The 19,604-nt window shown below is 37.6% G+C and overlaps 1 protein-coding gene across 6 annotated transcripts in view; it reads right to left on the bottom strand.

Moving 5' to 3' along the window:
* ORC3 (origin recognition complex subunit 3) overlaps positions 1 to 19,604 on the bottom strand; it is a 59,852-nt gene that overhangs the window by 28,940 nt on the left and 11,308 nt on the right. For all 6 annotated transcript variants that reach the window (XM_056125085.1, XM_056125083.1, XM_056125089.1 and 3 more), the window contains 8 exons: positions 19,077 to 19,221; positions 13,697 to 13,801; positions 12,372 to 12,523; positions 9,480 to 9,613; positions 8,739 to 8,898; positions 6,429 to 6,542; positions 824 to 957; positions 335 to 398 (listed from right to left, as the gene is read on the bottom strand). In XM_056125085.1, the coding sequence (XP_055981060.1) occupies positions 335 to 398; positions 824 to 957; positions 6,429 to 6,542; positions 8,739 to 8,898; positions 9,480 to 9,613; positions 12,372 to 12,523; positions 13,697 to 13,801; positions 19,077 to 19,221 (1,008 nt within the window). The remainder of the gene's footprint in view (positions 1 to 334; positions 399 to 823; positions 958 to 6,428; positions 6,543 to 8,738; positions 8,899 to 9,479; positions 9,614 to 12,371; positions 12,524 to 13,696; positions 13,802 to 19,076; positions 19,222 to 19,604) is intronic.

The raw sequence follows: 19,604 nt of genomic DNA, 5'->3' as shown, positions 1-19,604 counted from the left end.
TCTTTAAAAGAACATTAAAATGAGATTGCACACAGATTCTGAAATGCTACATGAAAAGACGAAAAATAAAAGTGCTTTCCAAACAGACCTCAGGAAAAAACCAGTGTTCTAGTTAACATTTTTTCCTTGATTTAAAAAAAGTCTAATATTTCAGAACTAGACTTTGTGTGTCATCTTTTAAAAGTAACATTCTGTAATTATGAGACCTAGAACCTCATAGTTCAAAATGTGTCTCAGTAATAGAAATGTTTTATATGATTAATTCAATATGCAGTATGTGCATATTATTTTTCATGAAGGAAAACATGCAAAACAAACATAATTACATTCCTACCTTCAAAAATCTCTCACCGGTCAATAGTGCCACTTGTTTTTCTGTAGCTTGCATTTCCACGTGCCTAAAATTTTTACCATCCCATAAACAAAAAGAAAATTAAACATTCTAAGTATTTGAACGGCATAAAAAGGAGAAACCTAGATTGGTTGCCACATTCTTTTCTTATCTTCTCAAACATTATTCAAAATTACAGTCATGATTAATGGTAATTTTTAATTATGTCTATCAGCTGTACTTTATAATCCAAGAGACTAGTCATAAACAAAAGCCAAAATCCCCAGACTATTACCTACAGAAGTTAATAATGAACATTATATCCCCTTTTAAAAACACTTCTCTTTATGCCAAAATTTCAAATACAACAAAAAAAATTTCACAAATACAAAAGAAATTAAGTTTGCTCCAAGCAAAATAAAAAGGCATTTCTACTTTCCTTTGCCCCAAACTCTATTAGAAAATGTGTAAAATGTGCACTTCTTGTTTTACCTTCTGAATGATGGAAGACGTCGGATATTTTCACATTGATTATCTGATAAAAGATTTATTCTCCTTTTGGCCTCTGGAAGATTACAGCACAGAACACTGAGGGGCTGAGAATAGAAATGCTCTAATAGAGAAAGCTGAAAGAAATGTGAAAATTAAATATGTTATGTTTTTATCAGTATATCTTTCTTTTTTGGGGAGGAGGGGCCACATCTGGCTGTGCTCAGGGCTTACTCCTGTTAGTGTTCAGGGGACCTATGTGGTGCTGGAGATCAAATCTGGGTCAGCTTGCGTGAAAGGCAAAATGCCTTACTCACTATAATATCTCTCTGCACCTCAGTAAGTCTTTTACACTATGTTTCAATATTTTATATTTTGGGGTTTTTGTTTTGGGGCCACACTCTGGAACACTCAAAAATTACTTTACCTTGCACACGGCTGACCTGGGTTCAATTCCCAGCATCCCATATGGCCCCCTGAGTACCACCAGCGGTAATTCCTGAGTGCAGAACCAGGATTAACCCCTGTGCATCGCCGGGTGTGATCCGAAAAGAAAAAAAAATTACTTGTAGCTATACACTGAGAAATTACTATGGACAGTGCAGGGGATTGAACCTGGGTCAGACACATGCAAGGCAAGTACCCTACCTGCTGTACTTTGCTCTGGCCCCTCAACATTTTTTCTAACAGCAAACATTTAAAGTACTAATGTATGTAATACTGCAAACTAATGTATAAACAGCTTTTCTTGTTTTAAGACTGTACCTTTATTGTTTTAAGACTATAGTTTTGCAGACAAGGTCAGAAAACTATAATAGCTTAAGTATAATTAAAAAAATAAAACAAAAATAAATAAATTAGTCACCTGCAGAAGCAATTCAAAATCACTGTTAATGTGGCAGTGATCTAGGACCTAACAGGCGACCTTCTTAAATTATGGTAGCAAATCTAAAGGGGATCATATAACTGAATGTAGGAAGCTCCTGAAACATTTGGCAACAGTAAAATGTTTATGAACATGTAACAACCAAAAAATAGCTCAAAATTAAAAGCACAAGGAACCAGAGAAATTTCTGGAAGCATTCACCAATGTTGCCCTTTTCAGGGTCATCAGTAGACAAGATTTAAATAGTACTGGTCAAATATATATTCAAATACTCATAAAATCCTGATCCAAAAATCATTGTAAAATTAAACTGCTAAATAATGTTATGATGGTAGAAGCTTCGGCTACTTGTAAAAGCACAAAGATAAGTGAGAAATGGTTAATAAAAATGTATTCTTTTAAATTTGGTTTTATCCCAGGGAAAAAATATCATACAGTATCTAATAAATGTATTCTAGTTATTAAAATGTAGTCTCTATAGTTTAGGAGGAGATAGCTTTCCAGATTTGACCATAATTGGTAAGATACACCTTACACAACTGTCCGAATGTCAAAAAACTCTGATGAGCAGTTTAGCTTTTCCATATACCTAGATACTGATGAGACATTTCTTCAGATTGTGTGTGGGTAAATCCTAGTCACTTCCTCATTTCAAATTTAACAAAATATGTTAGGGTATATATAGACTTAAGAATCTGGCTGACAAGAATCAGCAATCTTGAATTTTACCTTTCCTAGGTAACCTGATAATGAATTACTGTACTTGCGAAAGGACCAGATAGCCAGAGAGAGGGGAAAATTATCCCAAAGAGTCTATTCTCTAAGGCTGTAGGGCAAAAAAAGTGATAGTCTAATCCCAAAATAAAACAAAGGACAAAACAGAAAGCAAAAGTTCATTTGCAAGAAATGCATTATTTTGGGGCTGGAGCGATAGTACAGTGGGTAAGGCATTTAACTTGCAAGCAACTGACTGTGTTCGATTCCCAGCATCCCATATGGTCCCCTGGGCACCGCCAGGAGTAATTCCTGAGTGCAAAGCCAGGAGTAATCCCTATGCATTGCTGGGTATGACATACAAAGAAATGCATTATTTCTGCACAATTTATCATCTTATTATGTCTTCAATTTTATTAATGTGGTAATATTTTTGCAATGTTAGCACTTTGGGAGGGTCTTCCAACCAGTACTTAGGGGCCCTGGGGACCATTTTCAATGACTCATGGCCTTCAAACTGACAGTTCAGGGCCGGACTGATAATACAGCAGGAGCGGTGTTTGCCCTGCATGTGGACAACTGGGGTCGATCCCCAGCATCCCATATGGTGCCCTGAGCAACGCCAGGAGTAATTCTTGAGTGCAGAGCCAGGAGTAACCCCTGAGCATTGCCAGGTGTGACCCTCCCCCCAAAATAACAAAAACAAAAACAAAATAAAAAACCTGGCAACTCACTACTTGGGCAAGAGGATGTAGTGCTGCTTGTCCTAGGACCACTAAGGCCACCCCAGCACTGCTCTAGATTTACACAGCAACTGCTAGGATTATACGGTCTAACATAATGATCTCTCTGATCTTCAGTGAGAAGTTTACCACAGGGAGGGGATGTGGTGTGGATAGAACTGGAAGGCGGAGGGATACTGAACAACAGTGGAAGATGGTGGAGGGTGTGGTGCTGGAATGTGTTATTCATGAAACCCTGCCATTAGCAATATTGTAAACCATCAATCCTAAAATTAAAAAAAACTGTATTGTCCAAGTATGTTCTCATTTTTTTTTTTTTTTTTGCTTTTTGGGTCACACCCGGCGATGCACAGGGGTTACTCCTGGCTCTGCACTCAGGAATCACTCCTGGCCGTGCTCAGGGGACCATATGGGATGCTGGGAATAGAACCCGGGTCGGCCGCGTGCAAGGCAGATGCCCTACCCGCTGTGTTCTCATTTTCTAACAGGATAATTAACAAGGTAGTTGCCAAATATGAAACCAGGACTCACATATATCTCCCACTAATGATTAGGAAAGATGGATGAGAGGGGTCTAAAAGCTCTGCTACTTGTTAAGTATGAAGTCTTGGCCAAGCTACTTTACCTAAGTCTCTTCTTCAAATACAAAGTGAGAATAGAACATATTAATAGAACAGTGTAAACAATTGTTTTAGTGCCTGGAAAAAGCAGGGAAGTCTTTGTCAATGATCAAAATCTATAAAATCATCTAATCTTATCCCTTACTTTACAAATGAAACTAAGACCAACAAAGATTAAGACATCTGGTTAATGGTCCTTTTCTTTACTCACTTCCTCAATATTTGAGATTACAGACTTACATTTCCTGACTCTTTTTTCACTTTACTTCTAAAGTGATTTAAGTTAAAAAAGATATTCTATTTTTTTATTGGCTTTCTTATTGACTTTAGCTTTTTATATAGCTCACTCCTCTACAGCAGGGTGACCTTGGGATTCCTTATTTAATCAATTTTTTATTTATCTGGGTGATTCATCCACATAACATCAACAACCATCTTTGATATTTGTAGTACAGATCTTTCACCCAAATACCAAGATTTTATATCCAACACAGCCTTAAATTAACTATGCTCAAAGAGAAACTCATCCTTTCCTAACATTCATTGGCATTGTAAAAGTAGTACACTTAAAAAAAAAAACAAGTGTCAACTGCTAATAAACCTGTCAAGCTACTGTGTGTCTAACATCCTCTTACACAGTCTATCATCCCCTTAATCTCAGGTTCTTCTGACTTCACATCCTTAAATTTGTTTCATCCTCTCTAGAATAATTATCACTAGTTTAATTTAGCCTTTTTCGTATTTTGTCTAGAATTATAGAATTATTACAAGAGTCCTCTAATTGAGGCCAAGACTGTTGTCCTAAATTGTATACCTCTTGTGTGAAGCCCTGGTATTAGTCCCAAACCCCCATCCCTCCTCCCACCTCCCCATCCACCGATTCCCCAACACACACACACACACACACACACACACACACACACACACACACACACACACACCCCCCACATGGGAGCCTTCTAATACAATAGAATTCTCCTTCTCTGTTATTGCCTTTGCCTGGAACGCTTTTCTAGTTTCAACCTGCTGGCCAGCAGGTGTCAGACACTTTGTGAAACACTGTTTTACATACACCATTTCTGCTGTTCTTTTGCAGCAGAATGTAGAGAACACATTATTTAGGATATCAGAATTGAAAAAAAAGAGCTATCTCTACTCCAGTGATTCTGTTTTTTTCTTTTTCTTTTTTTAAATAGAGGCAACTACCTGTGGTGCTAGAGGAAGGGAAGGGGTCATTCCTGGGGCCTGATATAAGTGTTCAGCCTGGTGGTGGTGTTTAGACTTGGCCATCTGGTCGAGCAGTGCAGAGAGAACACCAGGACTGTACACTTCTATTCTGCTATGGAATTCCCAGGTAAGTTATCTTCAAAGCACTGACAACTGAGAACTATGAATGTGGCCCCCAGGGCCCCTAAGTACTGGTTGGGAGACCTTCCCAAAGTGCTAACATTGCAAAAATATTAGCACATTAATAAAATTGAAGACATAATAAGATTATGATAAATTGTGCAGAAATAATGCATTTCTTTTTATGTCACACCCAGCAATGCACAGGGGTTACTCCTGGCTTTGCACTCAGGAATTACTCCTGGCGGTGCTCAGGGGACCATGTGGGATGCTGGGAATCTTTTGTCTCCTTCAATGAATCCGCTTTGCATATTAGAAGTTCAGGTCCTACAGATCCTCAGTATTGTATGATTACCAAAGAACCACTGGTAAACAGAAAGCCAGGGCTAGGCACCAAGCACCACTGGCTATGTCCTAAACACCTCCCCCCCACCCTATTAAAAACAAAACAAAACAAAACAAAAAACTTTTACTCCTTACTGATAAAATAATCAAGAGCCTCTACAGTGAGGGCCTGAGAGATGGTGCAAATGAAAGAGCACTTGCTTAATATGTGAGTTTCTGTATTTGAGCCCTAGCACATTGTACACCACCCTGCTTCCCCCAGCAATTCTAAACATCAATGGGTACAGTCCTGGTGTTCTCTCTGCACTGCTCGACCAGATGTCCAAGTCTAAGCACCACCACCTGGCTGAACATTAAAATATTAGGCCCTAGGAATGACTATTTCTCCACCATCACAGGTGGTCACCTTTATTAAAAAAAAAATCACTGGAGATAGCTCTTTTTTCAATTCTGATATCCTAAATAATGTGTTCTCTACATTCTGCTGCAAAGGAACAACAGAAATGATGTATCTAAAACAGTGTTTCACAAAGTGCCTGATACCAATCCCCTGGTTGGGAAGGGCCTCTGTAACAATCCAGGGGCACAGGAGTCATCTCAGGTGCAATTGGGGGATGTCTGTTCCCTTAGAGAAAGTAGATTTCCAGGGGGTTGCTTAGTCTCTCTCTCTGTCTCTCTGTCTCTCTCTCTCTCTCTCTCCCCACCCCTTCCCTGAAAACAGGGTGGTAGGTCAACTAAGTTTGGGAACTTCTGAAATGAAAAACAAATTTACTTAATTGTACACATGCCATTTACAATAACTTAATGATCACAGTTAGGATAGAGAAAGGACCAGTATAATAATGAAAACAAACAAACAAAAATCCCCAATAACTTAATGATCACATGAAATAACTTGTATATGCTACTTAGAATTAGTTTGTGAAATTTCAAGTCCATTAATGTCTTCTTACCTGAAGTCCTTTTATAAAATTCTGAATTGAGAAATCATGATACAAAAAAATGTTGGTCAGAATCTGTAACACTTTTTCACTTAGTTTAAAGGGAAACTGAGTTGTAAGAAGTAACTGAAAGAGATAAAAGGGTGGGATAAGAATACTCATTTTATTCTTCAAAAATTAGGCATAAACAAGATAATACTATGACACATTAACTATAAAAGCTATAACAGGGGCTGGAGCAATAGCACAGTGGGTAGGGTGTCTGCCTTGCACATGGCTGACGCGGGTTCGATGCCCAGCATGCCATATGGTCCCCTGAGCACCGCCAGAAGTAATTCCCGAGTCCAGAGCCAAGAGTAACTCCTGAGCATTGCTGGGTGTGACCCTCCTCCCCAAAAGCTATAATAGTTGCTTGTTCTTTAACGTATCAACCAATTTTAATTTCAACAATAACAAAATATGTCATCTACATTACATCTTCAGAATCAAAGACGGTTATCATTCTCACTCGATGCTTGATGCTTAATAATCTTTTTTAATCCTTAATAAGTAATCCTTTCTTTTTCCACCAGAAGAGACTAAGTTACAGATTTGGAGGATGGGGAAGGAGGCTGGCCAGGGCAGGCAGGGGGTGGTGGGGACATACTATGGTGCTAAGACTTCTGAGCCTGGGTAGATCATATGCAAAGCAAGAGCCACCTCCATTTTCTCTTTGGCCCCAGAAGCTACAGATTTTGATAGTTCTTGTTATCCCACAAAATTTTCATCCATAATTATGCACATTAATAAAAAGTAACACATTTTGTACTGTATCCTGAGAAACCCAAAATTAACAGATGTCTACCTAAAAATATATAAAGCAGTTGAGTTTGGGACTGGAGAGATAATTTAGTGGGTTAGAGCATATGCTTTACATTCAGTAGGCTTGAGTTTGATCCCTGCACTTCATGGCCCCCCAAACATTCCCATGAGTGACTTCCGGCAATGAGCTAGGAACAGCTGCTGAGCAGGACCAGAAGTAGCCAAACAAAACAGAACAAAGTTGAATTTGTATTATTCAGCTAATTTCCATAGCTAAGAATAATGGTTTTACAACAAAACAGTGGAAAAAGGTTAATAGAATTTGGCCATGATGAATAAATACTATAAACAGACTTTTTCTAAAATATCAGTAAAATGATAGATGCCACTTTTATAAAACACACACACATACACACACATTTTTAAAAGGTAGAAAAAAATTAGTAAAACGAGGGAAGGTCGTGATTATTTTACCTAACACAAGCATAAAGAACACCTCAAAGGAGTCAAGACTAGCAACAACTTATGGAATACTAAATTCAATACTAAAGAATCGTATTTCTGGGCTACAGTGGTAGTATAGTGGGTAGGGTACTTGCCTTGCATGTGACCTACTTAAGTTCGATGCCCAGCACCCCAGATTGTTCCCTAAACCCTCCAGAAAAGATCCCTAAGTGCAGAGTTAGGAGCAAGTCCTGAACATCACCAAGTGGCCCCAAATCTCTCTCTCTCACACATACACACATACACACATCACACTTCTGGGGCTGAAGAGATAGCCAAGTTGTTTTGCTAGCATGATGTCAGTTTGATCCTCAATGTGTCATGGTCCCCCAAGCACCAGTGAGAGTAACTCACAAGCAGAGCTGGGAATAGCTCCTGAGCATCTTGGGTGTTGCACAACCCCCCTTATCCACTCCCAGCCCCATATCATATTCTATTGAAGCAGAAACATAAACCCACATTGTAGAAAAATGTTAGTATGCATTTTTTACCATTAGCAGCATAACAGGAAAGAGTCCACCTAAAACTTCTAATCATTTTACATGAAATAGAACATTAAAACATCATTATAGAAATTAAATTCTATAAATATTTATTTAAAAAAGATTTTTTAACCAAGTACTGATAAGTAGATGTAGACAGATATGATGATTCTTTTCAAAAAGTTTATTATCTTAAGAGGAAATACTGTATTACTATAAAAACACTAAATAAAAATATTTAAGCATGGAGTAAATTCAACATATTATGGAGGAATATAGTAATCTATCACCATGATTTTGTTTTGTTTTGGGGCCACGCCCAGTGTTACTTAAGGATTACCTCTGCCTCTGTGCTGAGGGACCACTTCAAGAGATGCTTGGGTAAGCAATTGTGGTGCCTGCCAGGAATCAAACCACAGTTGTCCATGTGCACCCTACCCTGTTGTATTACCACTCCAGTCCCGTATGATTTGTTTTTACAACGTATTCTAGACACATTTCATCTTGTTTCACTGGAAAATTTTTTTCTTTTTACCTTATTAAGAATTGTTGTCAGGTGCTCCTTGCAAGACAATGACTGAAATAATTCTATACATAAGAGAGATGACACTGCATGAGGAAGCAAACGGTGGATGATAATAGGAGATGTAGCAATTCCAAATATGAGTACTAGTGGAAATTCATGTAGATGCTGACTAAATTCCAGAGAAAGATACAAAAGTGAAATTTCTTTAGGAAATAAATTTCAGTTTACTATATTTCCAAATAAGACAAACTTCATTTTAATGCTTACTTTATAAGACACTGCTTAGTTATATCATTGTAAATATTAAAAAAAACTTTTCTAGGATATGGAAAAAAAGTAGTTTCTCACTGTAAATACTGTAACAGATATTACTACATAGAAAATACTCTTAGTAGGGTTACATGCAATTAAGTCTCTATAGAAGAACAGGTTTGAAATATGATTCAGAAAAATATCTCAACCTGGAACTGATTCAGTTATAGGTAAGTAAAAGACAATCTTGGTAAGAAATATTACATTTTATACTACCTCATTATGCTTCTAAAATTTGGTTAACTTTTGGGTTTAGAATTAATATTCGTTTTCTTCAAAGAAATAAAAATGTGATAGGTCTCCAAATATTCAATTACAAATAACTAAAAATCATGTTATCTGTCACTCTCTGAAAAGGATGGCCTAATAAGAAAAAATTATAGCTTTTTTTAATAAAAAGAGAATTGTGTGCAAAAGTCATATGGCAATACCATGTACCTGACAATAATTATGAAATCTTGCAGCACTTTTGTGGTGAAACTTTCCATATCCTTTAAGATAAGCACAACAGGAGGAGACTGCCATTGGCTAGATAAAGTTCTTTTTTTTCTTGGTACTTTTAGTTCTGACTTCTTTTATTCCATGTGGAGGGAAAAAGAAAAAAAGAGTTAAAATTAAGCCTTGGAGCCGGACCAATAGTATAGCATGTAGAACATTTGCTCTGCATAGTGGTCAACCCAGAGATCAATCCCCAGTATCCCATATGGTCCCCCAAGCACCATCAGGAGTAATTCCTGAGTGCAAAGCCAGAAGTAACCCGAGTTACACCTGAGCAATGCCGGTGTTGAACCAAAAAGCCAAATTAAAAAAAAAATTAAGCCTTATCAAGCAGAATAAATGTTATATTGCAGTATGCTATTATTTGTCCTTTCATATTTCACAGTAAATCTTTATTTCTTTCCCTCACAGGATAAAGAGAAATGTTCCAAAAATTGTTCAGAGTCTTTCCATATTTGACACAGAAATTATCATTAGGAAGAAAATAAGGTTCAACAAAATCTGTAGCTGATAAAAATACTTATCATTTTCTGTTGAAGAAATGTTAGGGAAGCATTTGACCCAGCAATACCACTCCTGGGAATATATCCCAGAGAGGCAAAAATGTATAGTCGAAGTGATATCTGCACTTGTTTGTTCATTGCAGCACTCTTTACAATAGCCAGAATCTGGAAAAAACCTGAGTGCCCAAGAACAGATGACTAGTTAAAGAAACTTTGGTACATCTACACAATGGAGTACTATGTAGCTGTTAGAAAAGATGAAGTCAAGAAATTTACATACAAGTGGTACTACATGGAAAGTATCATGCTAAGCGAAATGAGTCAGAAAGAGAGGGATAGACATAGAAAGATTGCATTCATCTGGGGGATATAAAGTAACAAAATAGGAGATTAATACCCAAGAATAGATGAGATCAGTACCAGGAGGATTACTCCATAGCTTAGAGGCCAGCCGGGCATTCTAGGGGAAAGGGCAGCTCAGATAGAGAAGGGAGCACCAAATAAAGGGTGTTTGGAGGATCCTCCCAGGAGGGGAGATGCATGTCGAAAGTAGACTATGGACTGAACATGTTTGCCACTCAATGCCTCTTTTGCAGACCACAACACCCAAAAGGAGAGAGAACAAAAGGGAATGCCCTGCCACAGAGGCAGGGTGGGATGGGGGGATGGGTGTGGGAGGGATACTGGGATCAATGGTGGTGGCAAATGGGCACTGGTGGAGGGATGGGTATTTGATCATTGTATAATAGAAACCCTAGCACAAAAATTTGTAAATCTACAACTGTACCTCATGGTGTTTGACTAATAAAAAAAAAATTAAAAAAAAAAAAAAAAGAAATGTTAGGGGCTGGAGCGATAGCACAGCGGTAGGGCGTTCGCCTTACATGCGGCCAACATGGCCGACCCGAGTTCGAGTCCTCCGCCCCTCTCGGAGAGCCCGGCAAGCTACCGAGAGTATTCGATATGCCAGACACAGTAACAACAAAGTCTCCAATGGAGACGTTACTGGGCCTGCTTGAGCAAATCGACGATCAACGGGAGGGCCTTGAGGGAAGTATAAAACATTTCCTTTAAAGTTAGTTTTTTTTATAAGGTAGAATGATATATTATGATTCAGGGTGAAAATTAATGTTATTAATTGAAAAGTACAATGATTTACATTACTTCTGGCTCTGCTATGATTAAATACAGCTGAAAAGCATTTTAAATATCAAATGAGTCTATCACAATCTTTTAAAAATATCTATCATAAAAAACTTGAAGGATCTGATTTCTAAAGTATCGACACTGAACCAAATCAAGATCATATGTTAAGTATTCGACTCAATTAAATTCTTACATGATATAAAATAGAATTCATTTATAGTAACCAGCAAGTATGTACATCAGAAAATGTCAACTTTTTTCACAAATCCTCGAGGCAGTAGTTTTATGTTTAATATTCATTATTCCACTATTCTTTTTAATTTGGGCTACACCTGAATATACTCAGTGCTTACTCCTGACTCTGCACTTAGGGATCACTCCTGATGGGGCTAGATATCATATGGGATGTCAGGGATCAAAACTAGTATGAGCTGCATACAAGACAACAAACCTACCCATGAAACTATTGCTCTGGCGCCACTACAGATTTTTAATAGAGACTGTCATGGTAGACCAAAACTTTTTTTTACTTATTTAGTATAATTTATTTACAGAGCATTCCAGAACACTATAGAAGAAACTTTCTTATATGTATATATGACTATTCCTCATATATATAAAATAGCTGACAATGGGTAGCAGCAAAACATTTTGCTGACTATCTGACTATAAGCAAATACTGAGGAACATAAGGCATGTTAGAATCATAGCCACTGTCAAAGACTCTGCAGTAGAATGGATTACTAATGCAGGTTTTGTCAATAGCTGATATCTCCCACAAACAAAATAGCCTTGTAAGATGATATTCTCCCACAAACAAAACAACTCTGTAAGAACGTAAGCACTTATTAGAAATTAAGATGTATAACAAAAGAATTCTAGCAGGTATTACAAAAATAACTATTAATAACTCATGCTACATTAAGATTTGGTGGGGTAAGGGAATAGAGAGGGGATCTGGGCCACACCCTGCAATGTTCAGGGGTTGCTCGGGGGACCATATGAGATGCCAGGGATTGAACCCGATTTAGTCATGTGCAAGGCAAGCAAGCACCCTACCTGTTGTAGTATCACTCTGGCCCTACATAAGAATTTTCTAAGAACAAAGAGTACTATGTTTAAATAACAGGAAATCTCTTTAATATTTTCATTTTCTGTTAGAAGATTATTATTTTATAATTACCTGTGTGACATTCATGTACCAACTGGTAAGAAAATCCATTGAACAATGTGACTTTTTCTGGGTGACCTGAATACTTCCCCCTTCTCTGGATTCTTTATCTGCACACCAGTTCATTAACTGGGAAACCATCTTTTGCAAAATATGTTTTACATCTGTTGAAAATAAAAGATAAGAGAGCTAATCTGTCCTTAAAACAAATCTAAAATCTCTGTAATTTATTCATCAGTATGGCACATTTTTTGGATTCAATGTGTCATTCTACACTTAACATTGATACAACAAAGTATTAAACATATTAACAATTAATGTTCATTAGTATACTCTCCTTAATATTTAAATTTCATTAATTTCAACCAATGAAGGCCAAAGTTTATGTGCATTACATATAATTTTTTGTTTTGTTTTGGGGTCATATTTGGGTGCTGTGCTTAGGCTAACTCCTGGCTCTGTGGCTCAGAGATTACTCCTGGCAGTGGTTGGAGGACCATAAGCAGTGTCAAGGATCAAATGAGGGTTTACTACATGTAAGACAAATGCCTTACCCACTGTGCAATCCTGTACTATCTATCTCTCCAGTCCAAATACTGTCTACAATTAAAGTGTATTTAAATTACACAAGTGTATAAACATAAAATATGTAAGTTATATTAAAAATAATATGCATTTCAATTATACCAGACAATAAAAAAATTTAGGGCCACTAATAAAAGATTAGAAGGGCTACTTAAGTTACTGGTTTTCCTGATAAGTTAGTTTTAAAGATACGCTAAATCTTTTAGTTACAATCAGTTCATGAATGAATGATAATGTGGGTCCACATGCTTTTGTATCAACTAAATCTAAACACATTTGTCTGTCAGTGCCCACATCCTTTGTGATAGAATGGCTTCAGAGTCTGACAGTAAGAAGTTCTACCAAAGGACTATTTTTACCATGGTGGCCTTTCAAAATGGGACAATAAGATAATTTGAGACTATAAATATATGACCTATGTATTCTATTCTCCTTTTGAATTAAATAAGAGCTCCCCACAGTTTCCTATAAGGCTTAGTTTCCATAAGCCTTCCTCGATACTAAAATTCCATTGAATAAAGAAACATCCCATATAAGATGCCTGGACTATTCCTGGAAGTGAAAATGACAGGTTGAAAGAAAGGTCGCAGGACACAAAAATCAAGACCACTTACTGAAGAACCTTGCAGCGCTTTAAAGTGCCATGGTCACCTCACAAGTTAAAGAAATTAGGTGGAAAGGAGGGGGAAGGAAGCTGGGGTAGGAGAAATTTTAAATGTCTCAACAAAGTTATGATGGCCTTTATACTTTACCTGGACAATCTTTAGCTTGCAATGAGACTACATATGGTGTCACATTATGCTGAAGGGCTTCTGTCAGACTTCTGAATGTTAAATCATGATCTGTTACATTCACACCTAAAGAGTAAAACATCAGTATTATACCATCATTTGTTTGTTTGTTTCTGAGCAATGCCTGGTGACGCTTGGGGTTACTTCTTGCTCTGAGCTTAGCAATTACTCATGGTGAGGTTCAGGGGACCATGGTGTGCTAGGGATAGAATCTGGGTTGCTAATGTGCAAGGCAAACATCACACCCTTTGTATTGTATTGCTTTGGCCCCACTGTCATTTCTCTTAAAATTTAACACCAACAAAAAGTGATTAATGTTAAGTGAATTATTCACTGTCACTGTCACTATCCTCCCATTGTTCATTGATTTGCTCAAGCGGGCCCACTAATGTCTCCACTGTGAGACTTGTTACTGTGTTTGGCATATTGAATACATCATGGGTAGCTTGCCAGGGTCTGCTGTGCAAGCGGAATACTCTCGGTAGCTTGCCATGCTCTTCGGGAGGAGCAGAGGAATTGAACCCAGGTAATAATATCTACACAACGCAATACTACGCAGCCATTAAGAAAAAATGAAGTTATGACATTTGCTTGCCCATGAAATGAATGGACATAGAGAATATAATGCTAAGTGAAATTAGTTTGAGGGAGAAAAGCAGACATAGAATGATGGTACTCATTTGCGGAATATTTGGGGAAAAAAAAAGAATGAGAATAACAATACCCAGTAGAAGCAAGGTACAAGGAACTAGTCCATAGCAGAAAGCTTGCCGCAAATTGTGGGGGAGTGCAGTTAGGACAGAGAAGGGAAAACTGTGACAATGATAGTTGGAAATGATCACTCTGGACAAGAACAGAGTGCTGAAAGAAGGTAAAGTGATACACATAATAACCTTTCAGTAACAGTATTGCCAACCACCAGCTGGGATCATAGGGGAGAGGGAAGGGTGGGAGGGCAACTAGGGACATTGGTGGTAGGAAATGTACAATGGCGAGGGAATAGGTGCTGGAACACTGCATGACAAAAATCCAATCATTGACAATTTTGCAACTGTGAAAAAAAAAAGCACCTCTTGTAGAAGCAGACAGGTCACTGAGAAATAAATGGGTATGATAGGGGGACTGGTAGAAGCAAGAGAACTCAGAAGAAGATACTGGTGTTGAAACATCGTATGCCTGAATCCCAACTGTGAATAACTTTGTAATTTAATGGTGACTAAATAAACATAAAAAATTAAAAATACTTCAGTAAGAGAAAAAAGTATGATTAATAACAGAAGTCAAGACATAATGCTGCATAAATGAAGAGTTCCTCATTAACCTAGAAGCACAATCTATATTCCATTTTCATGATAGGTATTTGACACAATTTATCTAATAAAAAACTACTAGAGGAGCCAGAGAGAGTGTTGCAGGTAAGGCACTTGCCTTGCACATGGCTGGCCTGGATTTGATCTGCATATGGTCCCTTGCTGGAGCGATTGCACAGCGGTAGGGCATTTGCCTTACAAGCGGCCAACATGGCCGACACGAGTTTGATTCCTCCGCCCCTCTGAGAGAGCCCGGCAAGCTACCGAGAGTATCTCGCCCGCACGGAGAGCCTGGCAAGATACTTGTGCAGTATTCGATATGCCAAACACAGTAACAAGTCTCATGATGGAGACGTTACTGGGCCCGCTCGAGCAAATCAATGAACAACGGGAGGACCAGGACCAGGAGCAGGATCATGGTCCCTTGTGCCCACTAGAAGTGATGCCTAAGCAGAGCCCGAAGTAAGTCCCAAGCACTACTAGCTGTTGCCGCAAAACCAAACAAAACAAAAAATTACTAGAGATGTGTAGATAACTCTGGAAAACATCTTAGGAATAATCTGATTATCTTATTATTCATAAAGAATTCTTTAAAAACAATTATTCCAAAATAGGTATTATGAATTTCTGCCTTGCTGTTACCTAAATTTAACTGAAGAGAATTCAATCTTTAAACCTAATAATGATCTCAGTACAGATACAACAGAGAAATTCAGTGTACACGAAGCTGATTTCTACAGAAAGAGTCTAAAATTATTTAACAAACCCCTAGTTCTTATGACACCTATCAACAAGTAAATGCTCTGCAAGCACTTATCAGTTTAGAGAAAATCTCCCTCACTTTGGAAAAATTTCTATTAATTTATATAGTTCCTAATTCCATTATCTAGAAAGTGTTTAGGCATGTATCAGCAGTGAGCAACTTGAGCTTTGCTACTTTAAAATGTGCATTACGGGGTTGGAGTGATAATACAGTGGGTAGGGCATTTGCCTTGCATGCGGCCAACCCGTGTTCAAGCCTTGGCATTCCATATGGTCCCCTAAGCACTGCCAGAGGTAATTCCAGAGTGCAGAGCCAGGAGTGACCCCTGAGAATCACCAGGTGAACCCAAAAAAACAGAAACAAAAACAAAATAAAATAAAATAAATGAAATATAAATATATTGATGGTATGGATGATTCGGAACCTTTTCCTTTTCTTTAAAATAATCTTGAAAGGAAAAGGGAAGGTTCAGAATCATACATGCTATCAATACAATTACATATCCCCCCACCCCCGAACAGAAATATAAAATGTTAGCAGGTTATTTTTAAATAACAAATGCCAGGGCTGGAGAGAGATTACATTGGCTAGGGAGCTTGCCACATGCCCCCCTACCCCCAGCACTGCCAGAAGTGATTCCTTAACACAGCCAGGAGTCAGCCCTGAGCATTGCTGGGTGTGGCTCCAAAACAAAAATAAATGAACAAAACCCACACACATATAAATGAACAAGTATCTTGGAGACCAAAAAGTGTGTAACTGTGTAGCTGCAGTGATTTCCCCTCTACCCTTCACTGCTGTGATGCCTGAGGTATTACTTGTGGTGCTTACACACACTTGACGCACTGTTCACGTACTTGGTTGCAGTACAACAGGAATCACATACTTGTGGTTTCAGGGACCTTAAGAGCAGTATGGGTATTCATTCTGCACTGTATGGCAGTCCATGGGATCAAACAAGGCTTCATAAATATAAGGTAAGTATTCTACTGAGCCACATCCTCAGGTCACAGAGATGTTTCTTATAGTGTCGCCACTATATATATTCTAGCAGGCTTTATGGTTTATGATTATGATACAAAGCACCTGTGAACAAATTTGGTACTCTGATAAAACACATCTTTCATTATTATATAAGCTAGTTAACACTATATTCCTTAAAATGATCAATTTGTTGCTGAAACAATAGCTTCAACAATAGTTTCCATTAGAAAATGATCTAGATCACTGACTTCTTAAAAACATAATTTCTATTAGCTTCTTTTTGAAATTTGGGTAGCAAGAAGAGAAGGGATTTAAATAGTGCTCTCACAATAAAATATCAGGTCATTATCCCTTTTGATGATATTTGCCCTGTTTCATCTCTAATAGCTAGAATCTGGCAGTAATAGGAAAAAATACAAGAAAGTCATCCCTAGGCCTGTTTCTGATCCATAAAGAGAAGAGGTTTAAAAATTAAGGGGAGGGCTGGAGAGTGTTAATCAGGCTGTCCTCAGGCTTTGCATGCAAAGGACCACTTTTGACCCATAGCACAATGGTCCCCTGAGCACTGTCAGGAGTGACCTCAAGCTCAGAGCCAGAACATGCTAAGTGTGGACTCTTTCATCCCTGCCAAAAAACTGAGTAAGGGCAGGGGGTATTGTAAAGCTCATCCAGAGCATTATAAAACCCATTCGCAAGAGTCTTACAACTTAAGAGTGATCCTGGAATCAGCAGTGTTGGCATTTCCTAGAAGCCTATAAGAAATGCAGTTTTAGGCTCCAGCCAAGATATATTAAATAAGCTGATATTAAGAACCCCTAGAGATCACTTGTAGGCATATTAAAGTTTGAGAAATGATGCCCTAAGTAACAGAATTGAATAGCAGGATTATTACAGTATTAAATAGCACTGTCCTCCCGTTGTTCATCGATTTGCTCGAGTGGGCACCAGTAACATCTCACAACAAATTGTGAGACTTGCTGTTACTATTTCTGACATATCAAACACGTCACAGGGAGCTTGTCAGGCTTTGCTGTGCGGGTGGGATACTCTGAGTAGCTTGCCGGGCTTTGCTACCTCATAGCCTACCTGTAAAACAAGCCTTAAATAACAGCTTGGAAGTAAAAGAATATATCTGAAATTCAAATAAATTGTTTTCTTTTCAAAAGAAATGAAGAAAATGTTAAAATTCTGAAGAAATTTTTGTTATCCTTTAATTCAGATTTAAAAAAATTAGGATACTAAGGGTCAGAGGAATCTCTCAATGGGCTGGAGTGCACACTCTGCACACAGGTAACCCTTGTTCAACTCCAGCACATATGGTCCCCAAAGCACTGAGGCAGGAGTAGATCTGAGCACTGCTGGGTGCGGCCCCCATCATCCACTCTCAAAAAGGGTTATTATATTCAACTATATAAGAAGTTGACAACTGGAAAGCAATTTATACATAATTCATCCAACTCTTCCACTAATAGTTAAAAATAGTTTTTAAAAAACCAAGATTGATAAACTAGGCAAATGAAAAAATAATTAAGATCACAGAGCAATTCTTAGGAAGATCTGCTTTTTTTTTTTTTTTTGTAAGTATAAAAATTTAATTTGTCAACATACTGGTAGTTTTTTTGCTTTGTTTATTTTTTAGGTTTTAAGGCTACACCCACAGAGCTGTAGGATGGCAGTTTCTTTCTTACTAAATAAATCTCACATAAAAGAAAGAGCAGCACAAATACATCTCCCTTTTTAAACGCTAGATGAAATTCTTTTTTTTGTTGTTTTTTGGACCATACCCAGCAGAACTATAAATTGATAGTTTCTTTCCTATAGATTTCATATTCTCATCATTAAAAAGGGTACCATAAATACATTAGCATAAATACAACATCCTTTTCCATTTTTTTGACAAAAAGGTGAAGAATGCACAAAGCTTAGGGTCAAATTCTTTTTTTTTTTAATTTTTGTTTTGGGGCTACACCCTGAGATACTCAAGGGTTACACCTCACTCTGCACTCAGAAATCACTTCTGGCTATGCTTGGGAAACCATATGGGATGCCAAAGCTTGAACCGGGGTCAGCCATGCTTTACCACTGTACTATGTCTCTCCAGCTCCTCAGATTCTTTTAATTTATAGATGTCTGATCAGTAAAAGGAATTTTTGTTAGTTTGAAAGTATGCAAAGTCAACTATAATTGGTTTAATTTTATAAGAGAAAAAAAGTTTATCAAAACTGGTTATTCCAAACTATTCTAAAAACAAAACAAACTACAGCCCCATATCTAACAGACATACCTAGAACAATAGCTGCAGTTGGAATTTCTCTGGTTTTTATTTGACAGCCCCAGTCTTTTGAGTTCTTCTTGTAATTAGAATGAGACTTGTGCAGAAATTCAATTAGATTGTCAAACAGGTTTTTATTTAGTTGCTCTTGTAGTCGCTACAAAGAAAACGGAAGTTTATGAATCATTGTTAGTAGTAACTGATGCTCCTTTCCAAGTTCAGAAAATAGTATTGTCATACCCTCTATCCTAAAGACCACATGAAAAATAATGATGAAATTAAAAACATTTTTTCCTTAAATATCCAGTAATTAGTGCTTCCTCTCCTCCTTTGTTTATTTCAAATTTGGTCAGTGGTGCCACATAGGCTAGTGACTGACCTGAAGGGTCTGACATGGGAGGAATATCAGTTAGAATCAAAGTTAAAAAACACAGAACTCCATTTATCCATTCAACATTTACTACCTCCGAAATGAAAGATAATCACTAAAAACAAAGTGAAGAAAATTAGAAAAAACACTAACAATTATAATGTATTACA

The sequence above is a fragment of the Sorex fumeus genome, unplaced genomic scaffold (assembly GCF_029834395.1).
Source record: "Sorex fumeus unplaced genomic scaffold, SorFum_2.1 ptg000054l, whole genome shotgun sequence".
NCBI lineage: Eukaryota > Metazoa > Chordata > Mammalia > Eulipotyphla > Soricidae > Sorex > Sorex fumeus.
The sequence above is the reverse complement of the archived record's forward strand: the minus strand, read 5'-3'. Positions and strand labels throughout refer to the sequence as shown.